General features: G+C 48.9%; 1 protein-coding gene across 3 annotated transcripts in view; it reads left to right on the top strand.

The window, feature by feature from the left end:
* Positions 1-4,454: 4,454 nt before the first annotated feature.
* PPP5C (protein phosphatase 5 catalytic subunit) overlaps positions 4,455-18,276 on the top strand; it is a 46,510-nt gene continuing 32,688 nt past the window's right edge. The window contains exons 1-2 of one of the 3 annotated variants that reach the window (XM_037884475.2): positions 4,461-4,660; positions 15,085-15,156. In XM_037884475.2, the coding sequence (XP_037740403.1) occupies positions 15,099-15,156 (58 nt within the window). In that variant the 5' untranslated portion in view covers positions 4,461-4,660; positions 15,085-15,098. Of the gene's footprint in view, positions 4,661-15,084; positions 15,157-18,276 lie in introns of all 3 variants that reach the window. The other 2 variants (XM_043534543.1, XM_037884473.2) reach the window with 2 other exon arrangements.

Raw genomic sequence — 18,276 nt, 5'->3', positions numbered from 1 at the left:
ATACACACACACAGACAGAGCTATACAGATATCTAGGGACGCGTCCTCGGCCTCAGCCAGTGCCCAAGAGCTGCTCTGGGAGGTGCACGTGAAGGTACAAGTCAGTCACATTTTGTTTAGCCACATCGCTACAGACACCTGACATGGTCTGCTGTAGACACATACCCATGGTCACATGCATGTGCTCTGCCACACATACTCACACACCCATGGTCTATAACGCACAATCACACACGCTCGATCACGCTCCAGCTGTATCTCACACCCACAATCACACTCCATCAAACACACAAACTGTCACACGCAATCACACCCACACGCTCACACACAAGCACACGCTTGATCACGCATCTGGTGTATCACACACATACAAGATCAGACTCCATCACATAGACACACAAACTGTCACACACAATCACACCCATGCTCTTTCACGCACAATCACACACGCACACACTCGATCACGCTCCTGCTGTATCTCACACACACAATCACACTCCATCACACAGACACACAAACTGTCACATGCAATCACACCCATGCTCTCTCACGCACAAGCACGCACGCACACGCTTGATCACGCTCCTGCTGTATCACACACATACAAGATCAGACTCCATCATAGACACACAAACTGTCACATGCAATCACACTTACGCTCTTTCACACACACACGCACACGCTCGATCACGCGCCTGCTGTATCTCACACCCACAATCACACTCCATCACACAGACACACAAACTGTCTCACGCAATCACATGCTCTTTCATGCACAATCCCGCACACACTCTCACACACACACGATCACATTCACACTCCATCATGCCCATGCTCACACTATGACAGATACACATGCTCTTATCATGCGCAGTCACACATGCCTTATCACACACATGTGCCACTGGTCATGCCCCCACCCCACGCCCAGCGCCCCCGGGCACAGACGCCCTCTGGCGGAAGTGGCTTCTACTGGACCCTAAGGAAACACTAAGCCCTGGCTGGCGGACACTTAGCGGCACCTAGTGTTCACATCCAGCCACAGCTGCTGAAAACGCCTCTCCTCCCGCCCCACATCTCTCTCCCTGTACCACTTCTTTCCTTTCACCCGCTTGGCGCTGGCTTCTCCAAGTGGGTTCGTACAAACACACCCGTCCCCAGGCCCTGGTTCTGGGCCGTGCCAGAATGCTGTGGGGCCAGGACAGGCGGGACCCCACGCTGACATCCCGACACAGGGCAGAGGTGCCCGCCTGGCCCAGGGTGGGGGGGTTGTGTTGAGGATACTGGGGACAACGATGGGGCCCCTGGGCAGAGTAGAGCCCGCACGGTCTGCAGAGGAGTCTGTGTGCAGTATCAGGAAAGCGCAGGGCAGTGGTGCTAGCACCCGAACTCCTGGGTTCCAATCACAGCTCTGAGACAGACTCATGCTAGGTCCCACCCCTGCCAAGGCCCAGCGCCCCATTCCCTGTTACCCAGAATCCCCCGGGACCCTGCCCAGCCCCTGTGCTCCATTCCCTGTTATCCAGAATCCCCTGGTGTTCTGCTCATCCCCAGCGCCCCATTCCCTGTTACCCAGAATCCCCCGGGACCCTGCCCAGCCCCTGTGCCCCATTCCCTGTTACCCAGAATCCCCTGGTGTTCTGCCCGTCCCCAGCACCCCATTCCCGATTACCCAGAATCCCCTGAGGCCCTGCCCAGCCCCTGCACCCCATTCCCTGTTACCCAGAATCCCTCGGGGCCTTGCCCATCCCCAGTGCCCATTTCCCATTCCCCAGGAACTTGTGCATCCTCAGTGCCCCATTCCCGGTTACCCAGAATCCCCTGGTGTTCTGCCTGTTCCCAGCGCCCCATTACCCAGAATCCTCCGGAGCCCTGCCCAGCCCCTGTGCCCCATTCCCTGTTATCCAGAATCCCCTGGGGCCCTGCCTGTCCCCAGTGCCCCATTCCCAGTTACCCAGAATCCCCCGGGGCCCTGCCCAGCCCCAGCACTGAATTCTCTTTCTCTGGGGTTGAGGCCAAAGCCAGAGTCACTATCCCAGAGCCAGATCAATGGGTCGAACCAGAGGGCAGGAACTGGAGCGAGCAGGGTAGCAGTCAACAACGGGTTCAAGGCAGGGGCAGGACAGAGGCCAGGCTGGATGCAAGGCCGGGGCAGGAGCAACCCGGTCACACAGGAGCAGGCACAGGGGTGGGCAGGAGCACTGAGAAGCCACCAAGAGGCTGCTGCGGCTACTGGCTTAAGAGCCAGCCTGCTGGCCACTTGTGGCCAGTCTGGTGGTGTGGCCAGTCAGGCAGGAAGAGAAAGACGTGAGAATGATCTTCAACAGAGACCACACCCTGTGCTTTCTGATAGTGCAGCATTCCAACTCGGGAACCTGTTCCACACTGAGTACCTCCCCTTCACTTGCTGTTCATTTTCCAAATGGTAGCCAGTTTGCGGTTTCCATTCAACGTGGCACACATCATTTTCAGATTCGGCATGTTCGCACTGTGAAAGAAACCATGCTTACCAGCTTCTCCCCAGAAATGCTTTCTGTTCCCTCAACAGCAATGTAGCTGGGAATCTGGCCCCGTCTACACTAGAAATGTATGTCGGGATAGCTATGTCTCTCGGGGGGTGAAAAATCCACACTCAAGAGACGCAGCTATGCCAGCCGAACCCCCTGGAGCAGACAGCACTACATTGACAGAAGAATTCTTCCATCAACCTAGCTACCGCCTCTCGGGGAGGTGGATTGCCTATGCTGATCGGGAGAACGTTGGTGTAGATAGTGTCTACACTGAAGGGCTACCGTGACACAGCTGTACCAGGAGTGGTGGAAGCTTCCTAAAAGTGAGGGGCCACCGGTGCCCGAACTGTGGCCTCACCCCCTGCACTGGCCCTTCTCCCAAGGCCCCACCCCTTCTCCCCGAGCCCCACCCTCATGCCGCCCGTTCCCCCAAAGCCCTGCCCCCTGCTTGCTCCTCTCCACTCCGTCCCCCTCTTCGCTTTCCCTTTACACTGACACTGCATCGACCTCTCGTTACATCACCCATGGAGGTGGAGTTATTAAGTCGGCGTGGTGGGGTAGTAACATCAGCGGGAGCAAAATTTTAGTATAGACACTTCCATAGTTAGGTCATTGACCTAACTTTGTAGTGTAGACCAGACCTCTGTAAATCCTGCTACCCTCAAATGAGCATAAAGGACCCTTGCTCTGTGCACTGTTTTCAGGATGCATGAGCCACAGAGAAGCTATTAAGAGCAGCTGCCAGACCTGCTTACCCTGCACCCATTGCACAGACCCTGCATCTCTCTCTTGAGTCCCCATACAACATGACCGTGGCTAACCACCGGCTCCCCAGATGGTTCCCAAATGACTCAAGCTGCTGAAAACGCTGCCCTTGGAGAACTTTCTGGAGAGGTGGGTAAAGATGCATGTTTATTCTGGTTTCAGAGTAGCAGCCGTGTTAGTCTGTATTCGCAAAAAGAAAAGGAGGACTTGTGGCACCTTAGAGACTGACCAATTTATTTGAGCATAAGCTTTTGTGAGCTACAGCTCACTTCATCATTCTGAGCACCCAACAATTGGGTCTAGATGATCATGGAAAGAGCCTAACGTCTGCGATTAGATGACCTCCCAGAGCCCCAGGGGCAGCTCCAGTGATATCTAGCAGCATGGCCTAGCACGGCCTGGAGCCACACGTCCTCACCAGAGCTCTCAGGTTGGGGGGCTCATTCAGGGGACGGCAGCCCCAAGCCCCACTCTGCGTCGGCTCAGAGCCCATGGCACTCATCAAAGCTAGGTGCTTTGGGATGGGGCCGCTCGCCGGACCTCTCTGCATCTGCTGAGGTCCTGTGGCCCCACGGCCACGCGCCCCAGGGCGGGACTCTGTGAGCGCGGGCACCCCACATGTGGGCTCAGAGATTTTCCCTTGGTGCCGCCCAGTCATAACCATGGCGGGTCCTGGCCTATTCCCCCAATGCTGCCCAATCCCGTGCCTCCACCTTGATGCCATCCAATCATGTGCCCCCATGATGCCATCCAATCCCACCTCCACCCCTGGGTGCTGCCAAATTATGCCCCCGCCCCTTGCTGCCATCCAATCATGTGCCCCCATGATGCCATCCAATCCCACCTCCTCCCCTGGGTGCTGCCAAATTATGCCCCCGCCCCTTGATGCCATCCAATCATGTGCCCCCATGATGCCGCCCAATCACGCCTCCTCCCCTGGGTGCTACCCAATCACGCCCCTCCCCTCAGACCAGGTGATGCCCAATCACGTCCCACCGGGCACTGCCCAATGAAGCCTCGGGGCATGGCCACTCTAGCCCCCCTTCCCCGGACTCTATGATGCGCAGTCGCCCGTCCCTCGCTCCCCCGCCTCTCTATGGCTGAGCCCCGAGCCCCGCCCCCTCGCTGTCAGAGGGGCCCGGCGCCTCAGCGCGCGTGCGCGCGTTTGCGACCTCCTCGCGACCCCTCCCCCTTGCTGTTTGCGGCAGCGCTCGGCGGGGCGGTTGGGTGCGCGCGGTTGCTAGCGTCGCTTTACGGCCCGGCGATGGCGGAGGGCGAGCGGACGGAGCAGAGCGGCAGCCTCGGGCGGCCCCCCCTGGTGGGGGAGGCGGGGGCGCTGGAGAGGGCGGAGGCCCTCAAGAGCCAGGCCAACGAGTACTTCAAAGGTAGCGGGGGGGAGCGGCCAGATATGGAGCCAAAGGGGGAAGCCGGGCGGGGCTGCCAGATATGGAGCCACAGGGGGAAGCCGGGGGGAAGGGGCTGCCAGATATGGAGCTACTGGGGGAAGTGGAGGGGGGAGGGGCTGCCAAATATGGAGCCTGAAGGGGATTCGGGGGGGGGGGGGAGAGGAGCTGCCAGATGGGGAGCCATAGGGGGGAGGGGGGCTGGCACACAGGGAGCCGTTGTAGGGAGGGGTTAGGGAAGGGGCAGCTAGATGGGGAACCAGGGGGCGAGTGTGGGAGGGATGATGGTGTGAGGGTCCTGCCAGCCGGGAGGGGCTACCAGAGAGTGCGTCCTAGGTGGGGAGCAGAGACGGTGGTAGGGCGCCAGAGGCAGCCTAGTCTAGTGGCTAGAGCAGGGGAGTGGGAGTCGGGGCTCCTGCGTTCTAGTCATGGATTCCAAGGCCAGCAGGGACCAGGTCATTTAGTCTGACCTCTCGTAGAGCACAGGCCAGAGAACTGCCCCAAATAATTCCCGGAACAGATCTCTTAGAAACGTGGTATTGGCCGCTGTCGGAAGACAGGCTATTGGCCTAGATGGACCTTTGGTCTGACCCCGCGTGGCCATTCTTATCTAAACCCATCCCATTTTGATTTAAACATGGTTGGTGATGGAGAATCCACCACGACCCTTGGTAACTTGTTCCAAAGGTGGGTTACTCTCACCGTTAAAAATGTATGCCTTATGTGGGATGGATGGACGTGGGAGGGTTATGGGGTCTAGTCGTTAGAGCAGGGGACTGACTCCTGGTTTGTGTTCCTGGCTCTGGCCAATGGCGTGTGTGGTGAGCAACCCGGTCACACAGGAGCAGGCACAGGGGTGGGAGCTGCTCAGGGATGCGTCCTGCTTAGTGTCTCAGTTTCCCTATCTGTAAGATGGGGATAATGGTATTGATCTGTTCTGTACAGTGTGCTGAGAACTGCTGCTGAAAAGTGCTGGAGAAGAGCTCAGGCTTATCACCATCGCTATTATTTGTTATTACGTTCAAGGCAAAGGCCTCATGCCAGCAGGGGAAGCACACTGCCCTACACACTCAGCTCCGTTTGCAAGGGTGCCAACAGAAGGGCCTTATGGTTTCAGAGCGAATGCTTTCCCCTTCTGTTGCTCTTTATCCACGATCTCCAAGCAGTTTGCAAGGATTTGTTAATTTGCCTCTACATCCCCCTGGGCATCCTAATTTCACAGCTGGGGAAACAAGCATAGGGCAGGGGAGGTGACTTGTTCAGGGTCACCCAGGCAGTCTGTAGCAGAGCTGAGAGTAGAACCCAGGAGTTCTGGCTCCAAGTTCCCTTTTCTAACTGCTGAGGCCTGCTCTACACGTGAAAGTTTTATGGGTTTAATTATTGTGACTCAGGAAGTGATTTTTTTTAAACTGAAATAGTTACACCAGTACAAGCCCTAATGTAGAGGCAGTTACACGGGGATCACTTAGGGTAATAAACTATACTGGTCTAAGCACATTTATACTGCTGCGTTTCCACACAATAGGGTTGTACTGCTGTAACTGTGCTGGTACGCTTACTGATTCAGTTTTGATGTATAGATGTTTCCTGATACCCATCACTGGAGTATTAAATCAGAGTAAGAGAGGCTGAGCTAGCAAAGGGCCTCAGGATGTGTGGGGGTGAGGAGGAGAAGGTGTTCAGTTGAAGTGACTAGCATAATGATCTGATCTGTTGATGGGGTTAGTGTTAGAGGAGACGTTGATGTGTCAGGGGGTTTGTCTACATATGGTGCTATTCTGGAATAACTCCATGGTTGAATCAGTTTAAAATAAAACCAGTGAAAAACCTATGTGTGGATACTCTTATTTCCATTTAAACCAGGCTTACTTCAGTTGATCTTAAATTGGTTAAGAATCAGTTTAAATTAACCAGAAGTAAGCCCCTCTTAAATCAAACATCCACACGGCAGCATGCACTGGTTTAACTAAATTGGCTTAAAATCCGATATAAATTAAACCAGTGCAACATTTTTGTATAGATAAATCCTTATTCCAGAATAAGACCATCCACACTCACCGTTATTCTGGAGTAGCTATTCTGTTTTAAATTCACGTCCTACCTTATTCCGAAGTATCTTGTGTAGACAGGTTCTTATTCTGGAATAAGAGTTCCTTTTTCCAAATTAAGCCAAACCAGAGCAAGGCCCTCTTGCTCTTGGATAAGTGTGTGCACACATGGAGTTATTCCTGAATGGATGTTCTGCTTTAAATTCACACCCTACCTAATTCCAGAGTGACTTTCATGTGTAGACAAGTCCTGAGGTGAGGGAAGTACTGTCTGACGCAACAGAGGGCATATTTCCTCAGGGGAGGATTTGTGGAGCCGAGTTTAATAAAATGAAATAAATGATTGGAGCAAGCGATTGGCAGGAGAGGAAAGACATTGCGGATGGGCGTCGCAAATAGGGCAGTGGTTCCCATAGGTTCCCACCTTGTGGCTTGGTTCTGAATGCTTCAGAAGCAGCCTGGCCTGTTTCTTTGGCATGAACAGGGAGAGACTACCAGCCGGGAGCCACCTGAAGAAATACTTTAACTGGATTGTTGCTTTGCTTAACTTCCCTCCTTCCATATTATGAGGGGTTAATGTCCGGTCCGAGAGCAAACATGGCTCTCTTGGAAGAGGCCATGTGTGCGAGCTCGTTAAGGCCGCTTGTTCTTAGGCCTGAATTTCTGTCCATGGAAGTGTCTGGCTGGGCCTTGTCCTAAAGAGACCCCATCTCCCCAGGTTTGAGAGCTTTCCACCAGGAGATAGCCTCCTTTCTTCCTTGCTCTTTGTCAGTCATTTCTTTATTACTTTAACCCTCCTCTCTGCAGGCAGCCCTTCAGGGGAGGCTGGAAGTCATGTCCCCAACCCCAGGCACCACTCTTACCTCTAGATATGATCCCTCCGGGGCAGGATGGAGGACTATGAGGAAGTTTGCACTTCCTGTCCTGGAACTTAAACAAACCCTGTCACCAACTCTAGGACGTGCCAAACTGGATCAGACCTGATGGGGGATAGTTCCAGTTTCCCATCTTTACCCAGTGCTCAGCACCAGCTGCTTCAGAGGAAGGTGCAATGGTGGAATTACCTGATCAGAGCCGAAGTTTCTTCCCCATCAGTCAGTGATTGGCTCTTGCTGATAGCACTTCTAAAAATGCGTTGACTTGTGTCTGATCAAAGTAAGGAGAGCAGAAATAGGGAAGTATATCTATCTAGAAGCTGTCACCTGGCTTAGCGTCTGGTGAGATCACGTGATCAGGTAACTCTTTACTAGAGTTGAAGCCCCTGTACTGCACACACAAAGTTCCACGCGGTGTGACTGGTCCCCTTGAGTTCCATGGAGTTGCTCTAATGGTTGAAGTTAAACATCTGTAGAGGAAGGATGGCCCAGTGATCATGACACTCTAGTTTAGGACTGTAGAGATGCAGGCCTACTTCCCTGCGCTGCCACAGACTTCCTGTGTAACCTTGGAAAGTCACTATGCCTCTCTGGGCCAGTGGGGATAACAGCACTTCTGTGCCTCATTGGGGTGTTGTGGGAGTATGTACACTAAGGAGGGAAGCGCTTTGAGATCTAGGGATAAAAAGTGCTGTGCAAGAGAGAGGTATTATAGAATCATAGAATATTAGGATTGGAAGAGACCGCAGGAGTCCAACCCCCTGCTCAAAGCACGACCAACCCCAACGAAATCATCCCAGCCAGGGCTTTGTCAAGCCAGGCCTTAAAAACCTCGAAGGTTGGAGATTCCACCACTTCCGTAGGTAACCCATTCCAGTGCTTCACCACCCTCCTAGTGAAATAGTGTTTCCTAATATCCAACGTGGACCTCCTCCACTGCAACGTGAGACTATTGCTCCTTGTTCTGTCATCTGCCACCACTTAGCACAGGCTTGCGCCATCCTCTTTGGAACCCCCTTCAGGTAGTTGAAGGCTGCTATCAAATCCCCCCTCACTCTTCTCTTCTGCAGACTAAATCACCCCAGTTCCCTCAGCCTCTCCTCATAAATCATGTGCCCCAGCCCCTAATCATTTTCATTGCCCTCTGCTGGACTCTCTCCAATTTGTCCACATTCCTTCTTTAGTGGGGGGGAACAAAACTGGACACAATACTCCAGGTGTGGCCTCACCAGTGCTGAATAGAGGGGAATAATCACTTCCCTCGATCTGTTGGCAATGCTCCTACTAATACAGCCCAATATGCCGTTGGCCTTGGCAACAAGGGCACACTGCTGACTCATATCCAGCTTCTCGTCCACTGTAATCCCCAGGTCCTTTTCTGCAGAACTGCTGCTTAGCCAGTCGGTCCCCAGCCTGTAGCGGTGCCTGGGATGCTTCCTAAGTTCAGGACTCTGCACTTGTCCTTGTTGAACCTCATCCTATTTCTTTTGGCCCAATCCTCCAATTTGTCTCGGTCACTCTGGACCCTATCCCTACCCTCCAGCTTACCTACCTCTCTCCCCATCTTAGTGTCATCTGCAAACTTGCTGAGGGTGCAATACATCCCATCATCCAAGATTAATAAAGATGTTGAACAAAACCGGCCCCAGGACCGACCCCTGGGGCACTCCGCTTGATACCGGCTGCCAGCTAGACATCGAGCCGACGATCACTACCCATTGAGCCCGACGATCTAGCCAGCTTTCTATCCACCTTATAGTCCATTCATCTAATCCATACTTCTTTAACTTGCTGGCAAGAATACTGTAGGAGACCGTATCAAAAGCTTTGCTAAAGTCAAGATTTTTTATATATATATATATATATATATATATATATATATATATTATAAAGTCAAGATATATCACAAATGCTGAGAAGATCAGAGCCCTAGCTTTCCAAGTGATGGCTGTATTGTCTAGTGTTTCAAGCACTGTTTTGGGCCGGGGGGGGGAAATAATTCATTTTATGTTTAAAATGTGATGAGGTAATTTATTTTTAGTCCTGAAGGGATATAGCATCTTATCCAGGTTCCTATTTTTGGTTTGATAAAACTTCCAGTTTGTGACTTGCAATGAATCAGCCACTAGGGGGCTTCCTTCACAGCCCTTTAAAATATACGGTATTAATTTCTGGGGGCATCAGTGCTAAGAGGGTGTCAATAACATTGCAGTGATTTCAGAGAAAAGCAAACAAATGGTCAAGGGGCTGGAGGGGACGGATTTATAGGGAAAGGCCGAGAGAGGGAAACTTGCCTAGTTTGGCCAAATGACGACAGGTGGGGGGCGATACATAATGACCTAGTCGCATCAATTGCAGAGAACGTTACTGCAATACAAGGGGATGAAGCAAAGCAAGGGGTGAATATCAGGGAGAAGTTTCCTGGATCTCAACCCCAGGAAGGGAAGGAAATTGTATCAGGACTGGACAAAGCCCTGGGGGAATCACCGTAGTGAAGGGACAGTCTGGGCCGGAGCTCTGTGCTGGATTCAGTGGGATCTAGCAGCTTGTGCCCTTCCCTGATTTCAGTGACCTCTGTGTTGATCAATGACCTCATTTAAAAGGTGATGGGTGCGGAGGCAGGGGATCTGTCCATGCCGGGTTGCTCCATGTAGAACACGGTGCCAGCCAGTGAGCGAATGTTCCAAATACAGCAGCTGCTGTGTCCTGTGGGAAAGCAGCAGTCAGCCAGAGCTCTACTGGGGGAGAAGGAGCTGGGTGCCTGGTCCTCAGCAAGGGGGACAATCTCCAGGCTTTGAGTCCAACTCTGGGCTGTCCAGGCTCTGCAGAGTATTTTGGGGGGCCTGTTCAGTGACTTCAGCCTGATCTCTCTGGGCCGAAGCGGTCAGCATGTGAGGGGCTCTGTGTGTTGTCAGTTGGTGAACGTGTGAGTTTTCTCCATAGGCTGTCCCAGCCCTGCGTAGATAATTGATTCAGCAGACCTCAACAGTGGTACCCTGAAAGACCACAGGCTCGTGTCAGTGGCAGAAAGGCTCGGCTAAGTTTATTGTCTTAAAGCACGTTATCAGCATCCCATACGCTGCACGGGTGCACTGCATGTATGCTTGTGACAAGGTACCAGCACATTCAACGTCAAGTCATCCCTTAAGCCAGTACAAAGGATCAAGGGGTGGTACCTCGATCTTTATGTGATGAAACAAACAACTTCTTACATACCACCTTCCATTCTTCCTCACATCTGTTTGTTATCTCCCCTTGTACATTGCTGCTGATGCCTCGGACAAAACATCCCTATTCATCACTTCTGTCAAACCATCTTATCTTGTGCTCGGTTGGGGCGGACCTGAGTGAGTCTTCTCTTCTGGGATGTGTGTACATGAACATCCAGTGCCTAGTTCTTAAGAGTGCCTGTGTCTTAGCCACGCTAGCCGTGCCTTTGCCAAGTTCAGTGCCAGACGGTGAACTTGTAAGCAAGTGTCTCTGTGATGACAGGGCCTGACTTTGGCTCCTAGCATGGCCTGGCTTTGCTGACTGTGGTTCATGCCTTGGGTCTTGCCCCGGGCCCCATGCTCCAGGCTCTCTCTCTATTACATTCCCCTGCTTTTTGTCTTTTTATGGGGAGGATGTGTACTCATCATCCCAGAAAAGCATAATGCGCGGACTGAAGATGAGCCAGTGGGCTAAACACTGTTATATGGCTATACCTTACGTTCCCATCCACGTATTCATGCCCCATCTGTCCTTTGGTCTGCACATTCCCACATACAACCGGTAGACAGATTTTTCGTTTCCAGTTTTTTCTTAGTTCCTTATGGTGGGCCTGGGAATGTTAGGTCTGGGACTTTGATTGAAGGCTGTAGTTTTATGATTGAGCCTTGGGAGATGCTTCCATGTACAGGAACTCCTCACTTAAAGTCAGGTTTCAAAGTAGTAGCCGTGTTAGTCTGTATCTGCATATATAAAATCTCCCCACTGTATTTTCTACTGCTTGCATCTGATGAAGTGAGCTGTAGCTTACGAAAGCTTATGCTCAAATAAATTGGTTAATCTCTAAGGTGCCACAAGTCCTCCTTTTCTTTTTTCACTTAAAGTCGTCCCGGTTAAGGTTGTTTCCTTGTTAAGTTGCTGATCAATTAGGGAACATGCTCGTTTAAAGTTGCGCAATGCTCCCTTCTAACTCGTTTGGCAGCCGCCTGCTTTGTCCACTGCTTGCAGGAAGAGCAGCCCGGTGGAGCTAACTGGGGGGGGGGGGGGAGGGCTTGGAACTAGGGTGGACCAGCAGCCCCTGTAGCAGCTCCCCCTATCAGCTCCCCGCTCCCCTAAGTTCCCTGTGCAGCAGCTGCCCAGCAGGCTATCAATTGCCAGAAATTCAGCTGTCCCTCCCCCACTGCCATGTGTTGCTCCTGCCCTCTGCCTTGGAGCTGCTCCCCGAGTCTCCTGTTGCTGTGCAGCCTCCTGCTTGCTGTGCGGGGGGTGAGGGGGGCACGGGGGAGGAAGAGGGTCTAATGTCAGAGTGTCTCCCTCCCCCCTGCTCCTGCACCCCGCTTACCCCATCTGCCATAGAGCAGGGGGGACACATGATGGATGCAGCAGCTGAGGTGGGTCTCAGCTTGCTGATCTAATTAACAAGGCAGTGTACTTAAGACAGGGATCAGCATACTTAAAGGGGAAATGCACATCTCTCTCTCACACACACACTGTGTGTGTCTCTGTCTGCTGTGCTGTCTCCCTCCCTTCATTCGTTCTGCCTTGTAGAGTGCCAGGCTACATTAACACCGAGTTAACCCTTGAGGGCTAGTTCATCATTTTGCAGTAAGGCATTCCCTGGGAAATATCCCACCCTCTGACTTCACCAGCTCAACCAAGCTTCAGAATCATCACTGCTGTGTACCAGTATTAAATTGTTTGTTTAAAACTTATACTGTGCGTGTGTGTGTGTGTGTATATATATATATATAATTATAATATAATATAATATAGTCTTGTGTCTGGTGAAAAAAATTTCCCTGGAACCACCTCCTTCCCCCCTGCATTTACATTAATTCTTATGGGTAAATTGGATTCGCTTAACATCGTTTCACTTAAAGTCGCATTTTTCAGGAACATAACTACAACGTTAAGTGAGGAGTTCCTGTACCTAAAATAATAGTTTATATATAAGTAATATATGCGTAATTTATGTGTGATATAAGTAACACCGCATATAATGCTTATAGTTGATTATAAAATAACATATAGAATAACATAAGGATACCTAGTGATCCTCCATGGTCGTGTGATTATAAGTATCTAACCCTCATCCATTACCATGACTTTAATAGCCAAGCCAATTCTTTTCCAATCTGCTGCTGTAATTTTGCCTTTTTCATTTGATAACGGATACAATAGGACAGTCCAATTAGGGCAATTAGTGCTACTGCCTGCACAATCATAAGATTTAGGCCGTGTTCTGACTATAGGATGTGAAGGGACATGGCATGGCCCACCAAGGTGTTTCCACCTCCTCTTGTACCCTATCTCCTCTAATTGTTGTTGAATTAGATTAGCTATGGGTACCAAAGCTTCCTTGGTTTGTGCTTCTGAGTCCTGTATATTTAAATGTAATTGCATAGTGGTGGGAAATAACCTGGTTGCTAGATCATTTATGTTATTGGGAAGAGTGATGAGTTCAGTGATAGTGTTCATGCCACTGGTTGGCCAGAAAGAATGAGTTCCGATTTGGATTGTGTTTGTGACCTTTACGCAGAATCCAGGACAGGTTTGTTCATACATTGTGAAATTAGACTCCCAAACACAAACCAAATCCTTGACCAATTCTTTCTGTGCCAGTTAAGGCCAGCCATTTTTTGTACTGTTAATGTCAATAGTCGTGTAACATTCACACAGCTACCTCCAGCTTTGTGCAGCCAGCCTGGTTGATTTCAGAATCTATTTCTGTCACCAGGTGCACACCAGGGTGGATAAAAATCAATGATTTAAAAAAATCAAAAAATCCGATTTTTTTATTTAAATCGGATTTTTTTTGATAAAATGCTTTTTGAGGAAAAAACCTATCAAAAGATAGTTTTAATTAAGATATAGCCCAAAGATGTCTCATCATGGAATAGGGATTATAAATTCTAATTCTATAGCATGAGACAATATATTCATGTAATGTTTAAGAAAAGTTTTGTATATGCTTTCCAATAGTTCATGGATTAGGGACCCAATCTTCTGGGGTTTCAGGGGCTTCTGTGTAGATTATTTAGGTTAATCTTTCTATCTACCCAATGGGACTCAGTGCTCCGTCTAGAACAGTGTTACTCAAAGTGGTGGTTCGCGGACCGGTGCCGGTCCGCGAGCCATCGGCTGCTGGTCTGCGCGCACATTGGAAAAAAAAATTGCCAGTCCCCCACATCAGATATCTTCTAGATCAGTGCTTCTCAAGCTACCATCAGAGATGGTTAGTTTTGCTGTTCTCAAACTGTGGGGTTGCGTCTCCAGAGATAACATGCTTGTTAACAGCAAAAATGTTTTAAAATAAATAAATAATATAGAGGTGAGAAATAACAGACCTCAACCCTATTGTCCCTCTGCAGATTTATGTACACAGAGTCAATCCTTTACCTCTCTCTAAAAGTGCAAAGTTTCAAAAAGTTCAATGGATAGAAGATTGTTGGGGGTGGAATAGATCTGGACAAGGAGAAGAAGTCTGGAGATAAATGTGAGAAGGGAGGGACAGGCAGTAGAAATAAAAGTGAAACTGTTTGAGCAGCATAATCCAGAAGTCTTGAGGTCTTTCTGAGTGTAGCCTTCATTGATTTGAGATCTACCATACCATTCTCTCACTAGAAGGGAAAACCTATAATGGCAGCAGGCCGTAAAAGAGACCCAGTCTGGGAATATTTTAATGAAGTTCCTCTACCTGTGAAGAATATGTATTAAGGTTATAACAACCAACGAGAATGCACTTTTATGTAGAAATGCATGATTAAATCGAGTCTTTCTGACTGGTGATTTAAATCATAATTTAAATCAGTTTGATTTAAATCAAACCCACCCTGGCACACTAGGATAGGATTGCACATAAGTGTTGTTTAGTAAGGTTCCTACACTGTTGGCGTAAGGTACCTTTCCTGGAGCTTGGGTCCACCTTGGAATAGCCATCATAATTTGAATATTTTTACTCTTCTTACAACTGTCTAGGAATCTACCCTATCAGATTTAGTAAATTGTAAGAAATCTGGGGTAATATTCTTTTTCTTGTTCCTGTATCTGTTTTATAAAAGCTGTGCCATTTAATAAATGGGGCCATTTTTGTAGCCTTATATGTAACAACCCATGTTTGATTATTTCAATTACACTGTCTCCATATGTTACCCAAGCCACTGCCAATGAAACATAATTGGTTTCCAAACTATTGATCATTTACTCCTGGGGGAATTTTACATCACTGCCTGCATGCAGAATTCATGGTCCTGAAGATTTCTTTGCTTCCCCGCAGAAAAATGACTTCTGATGGGGAAGCAAAGGGAAGCTGCAAGAGTGGTCATGTGCTCCCTCCCCGGCAGTGCAGGTAGGTCGGTTTGGGCACCCAGAGCAGCTGGTAGAAATGTAAATCACCACCAGGTGAGGGGGGAGGCTGGGCAGTCATGCGTGGGTGAGAGAGAGAAAGAGACGCTGTCCCTCCCGCTTGCTATTGCAGCACGCTTGGCATGGAACGGCAGGGCTTTGGGGGTGGTTCTGAAGAGGTAAGCATGGGGTAGGCAGGCTCTGTTCTCTCAGGCAGAGCGGAATGTAGCAGCCTGCCTGTTTAGTGAATTGTTTCCATTGTTCTTAGTGAATTCCCCCAGGAGTATAAACAGGTGTAAACATTTTAAGGCTTCTTTACATTGCCGGAGTATGGCCTTTTAAATGCTTGTGGTGCTTCAGTGATTAGAACTGGTCTACATTTTTGGACTGAAAAAAATTCCTATCAAAATGTGCTCTGTGAACTGTTTGCTACTGACCTTTTTGGAGATGGTCAGTAGCCAGTATAAATGGTGAGTTTGAGTCCCCAGCCCTCACTTACTCTTCAGTTTCCTGTGATGTAACACTGAGCATATGGCTGCATATATTTGTTGACTAATAACTAGAAGTAAATGGTCAATACTAGCTATATTACTGTTAGACACAGGGGATTTGGAGATTACTTCCAGTGCTCCCCACTCCCATTCTCCATCCATTGTACTATAGTTTAAATAAATTACCAAAATAATTGAAACCAGCTTGATTATATTGCGTTAATTTGAAAAAAAAAAATGCAGAATTTAAAAATATTGTGTGCAGAATTTTTATTTTTTTGGTGCAGAATTCCCCCAGGAATAAGTCATTGAAAGGATAGTGGTGTTGAGGTATTCAAACCTTTGAGCAATCAAATGTATGTTATCAATGGTTATTGCGTGTTGATTAGGCAATAGGCGAATATGTCGCCCAGTTTTTACTGCCTTTCCTCCTACCCCATTGATGATGCTGTTCACTTTTAGATTTAGGTTTTCAGTATCTCCTGTATTCCATACAGACATGCCGAGGCTTGAGCCTCCCAACACTGTGTCCATGACACTTCTCTTTTCCCATCCTTGTTGCTTCATTAAAGGATTTTGAAAACCTTTCCAATATTGTAACTGTACCCTAATCTCTCTATCAAACCAGTCATGTTAGTGGGGACATTGCATGTGCATAGCCATACTGGTGAAATTTAATTTGAGTGGCACATCCATCTATCCCGCATCTTCCACCAGGTACTCAGTGATAGGATGTAGGAAGATGCCCGATTCTGGCCATGGTTGCAAATGTGGGCATTCCACTGATGGAGCAGTGATAGTGGTAGACTAAGTTGCAGGGATAAGATCGGTACCACGGTACCACAGTTATGGCCACACATGATAAATACATTTGCTAATACCTGGAGATGTTACCCAAGTTCTTGTGTATAAAGCCTGGAGATAATTAATACGAATGGATGCACTACACTTATCCTCTACGTTGATAATAGTTACTCTGTCTGCCAAGGCCCTGTATGTTTTAATGATTCCTTCCACGTGGTTCGTTACTGGGTTGACTGCTTTAAAGCAATCAACTGCTACATCAGCCTTCTCACGTGGGTATGATTTAATATTATGTGGCAAAGTAAGGTTATCCTCTACTTTTGCTGTAATTGAACGTTCCACTCTTTGCTGTGTTGTAACTGAGACTTGTTCCCTCTCCTGAATTCCTACTTCCTTTTCCTTAGCTAGTAGGGATTCAGGTACAATGGGGATATTAATTGCAGGTGTGTCAGCGTTTTCTGTAACAGCTGAGTTAGTGTTGGGAGCTAAAAGACGGATAATGGCTAGGGATGTAAATAGGGTTTAAAAATAGTAACAGTTTAACCTATTAAAATTCTCTCGGTTAAAGGTTAACTGTTAAGGAGTTCACAGAGACAGGGAACTAAGGATGCGGGGGGGTGTGCTGCAGCACCCCCACGTTTTACGCGGGGCTCCACTGCCACCCACGCCCGGCATCCCAGCTTCCACCCCAGGCCCAGGCTCCCCGCTACCGCCCCACACCCGGAACTCCGCTGCTGGCCTGGGTGCGGGGCTCTGCTGCCAGCCCCGCGCTTGGGGTCCTGGCTGCCGGCCCCTCGGCCGCTCTTCGATGATGTAGCCCGACTACAGTCTTCTTTCTGTTTCACATACTACATTTAGAACAGTTCCTGCAGGATGAGCTTGGCTGGCCGCTTCCAGTACAATGGGATTATTTGAAATTTCTATTCAAATCCTCTTGTCACAAAACGTGTCTGGTTTAGTCTTTGGGTGTTAGCCAGTCCCTCTGCACATTGGATCACTACCACTACACTCAGCAGTCCTCGTATCCAGATTAATTTCATGACCTGTGAAAACAAAAACAATCACTTTTTGGGTTGTTTTTTTTAAGCAGCATAATTGTATGTATTGTAAGCCTTATTTGACTGAGGTACATTGGAAAGGGCACCATTGGTTTTATTGCAAAGGCCATTCTCCTGCCAGCAATCCACATCCAATTCAAACAAAATTTCATCCTTTGTCATGGGATTTTCAATTAAAAAAAAATAAAATAAATCTAGGATATGGTTGGATTATAGGCCCCGCACTTGTCCATCGAACCTTTGGTCCCAGCATCCAGAGTGTTTTCTTTCCTTCCTGTTCCATAAGAACATAAGAATGTCCCTACTGGGTCAGAACAAAGGTCCATCTAGCCCAGTATCCTGTCTTCCGACAGTGGCCAGTGCCAGGTGCCCCAGAGGGAATGAACAGAACAGGTCATCATCAAGTGATCCATCCCCTGTCACCCATTCCCAGCTTCTGGCAAACAGAGGCTAGGGTCACCATCCCTGCCCATCCTGGCTAATAGCCATTGATGGACCTATCCTCCATGAATTTTATCTAGTTCTTTTTTGAACCCTGTTATGGTCCATTTTCCATATTGATGTGTATCTATTGTTTCACCAAATAGTTAGTATATTGTCTATTTTCCACCATATTCATTCTTTTCCAGTTAACTGTTTGACAGAATAAGGCCTACTTAATTCAAAGGTTGTCATTTGATTCCAGGTTACTTGTGTTAATGCCTGGGGCACCCATACAGCCCGTATGTCCAAATTTAATAAAACTCCATGCCAATTTGAAAAGATTCCGTT

This window comes from Chelonia mydas, chromosome 23, assembly GCF_015237465.2.
Source record: "Chelonia mydas isolate rCheMyd1 chromosome 23, rCheMyd1.pri.v2, whole genome shotgun sequence".
In the NCBI taxonomy this organism is placed as follows: Eukaryota; Metazoa; Chordata; order Testudines; family Cheloniidae; genus Chelonia; species Chelonia mydas.
This window is presented reverse-complemented; position numbering and strand designations above follow the sequence as displayed.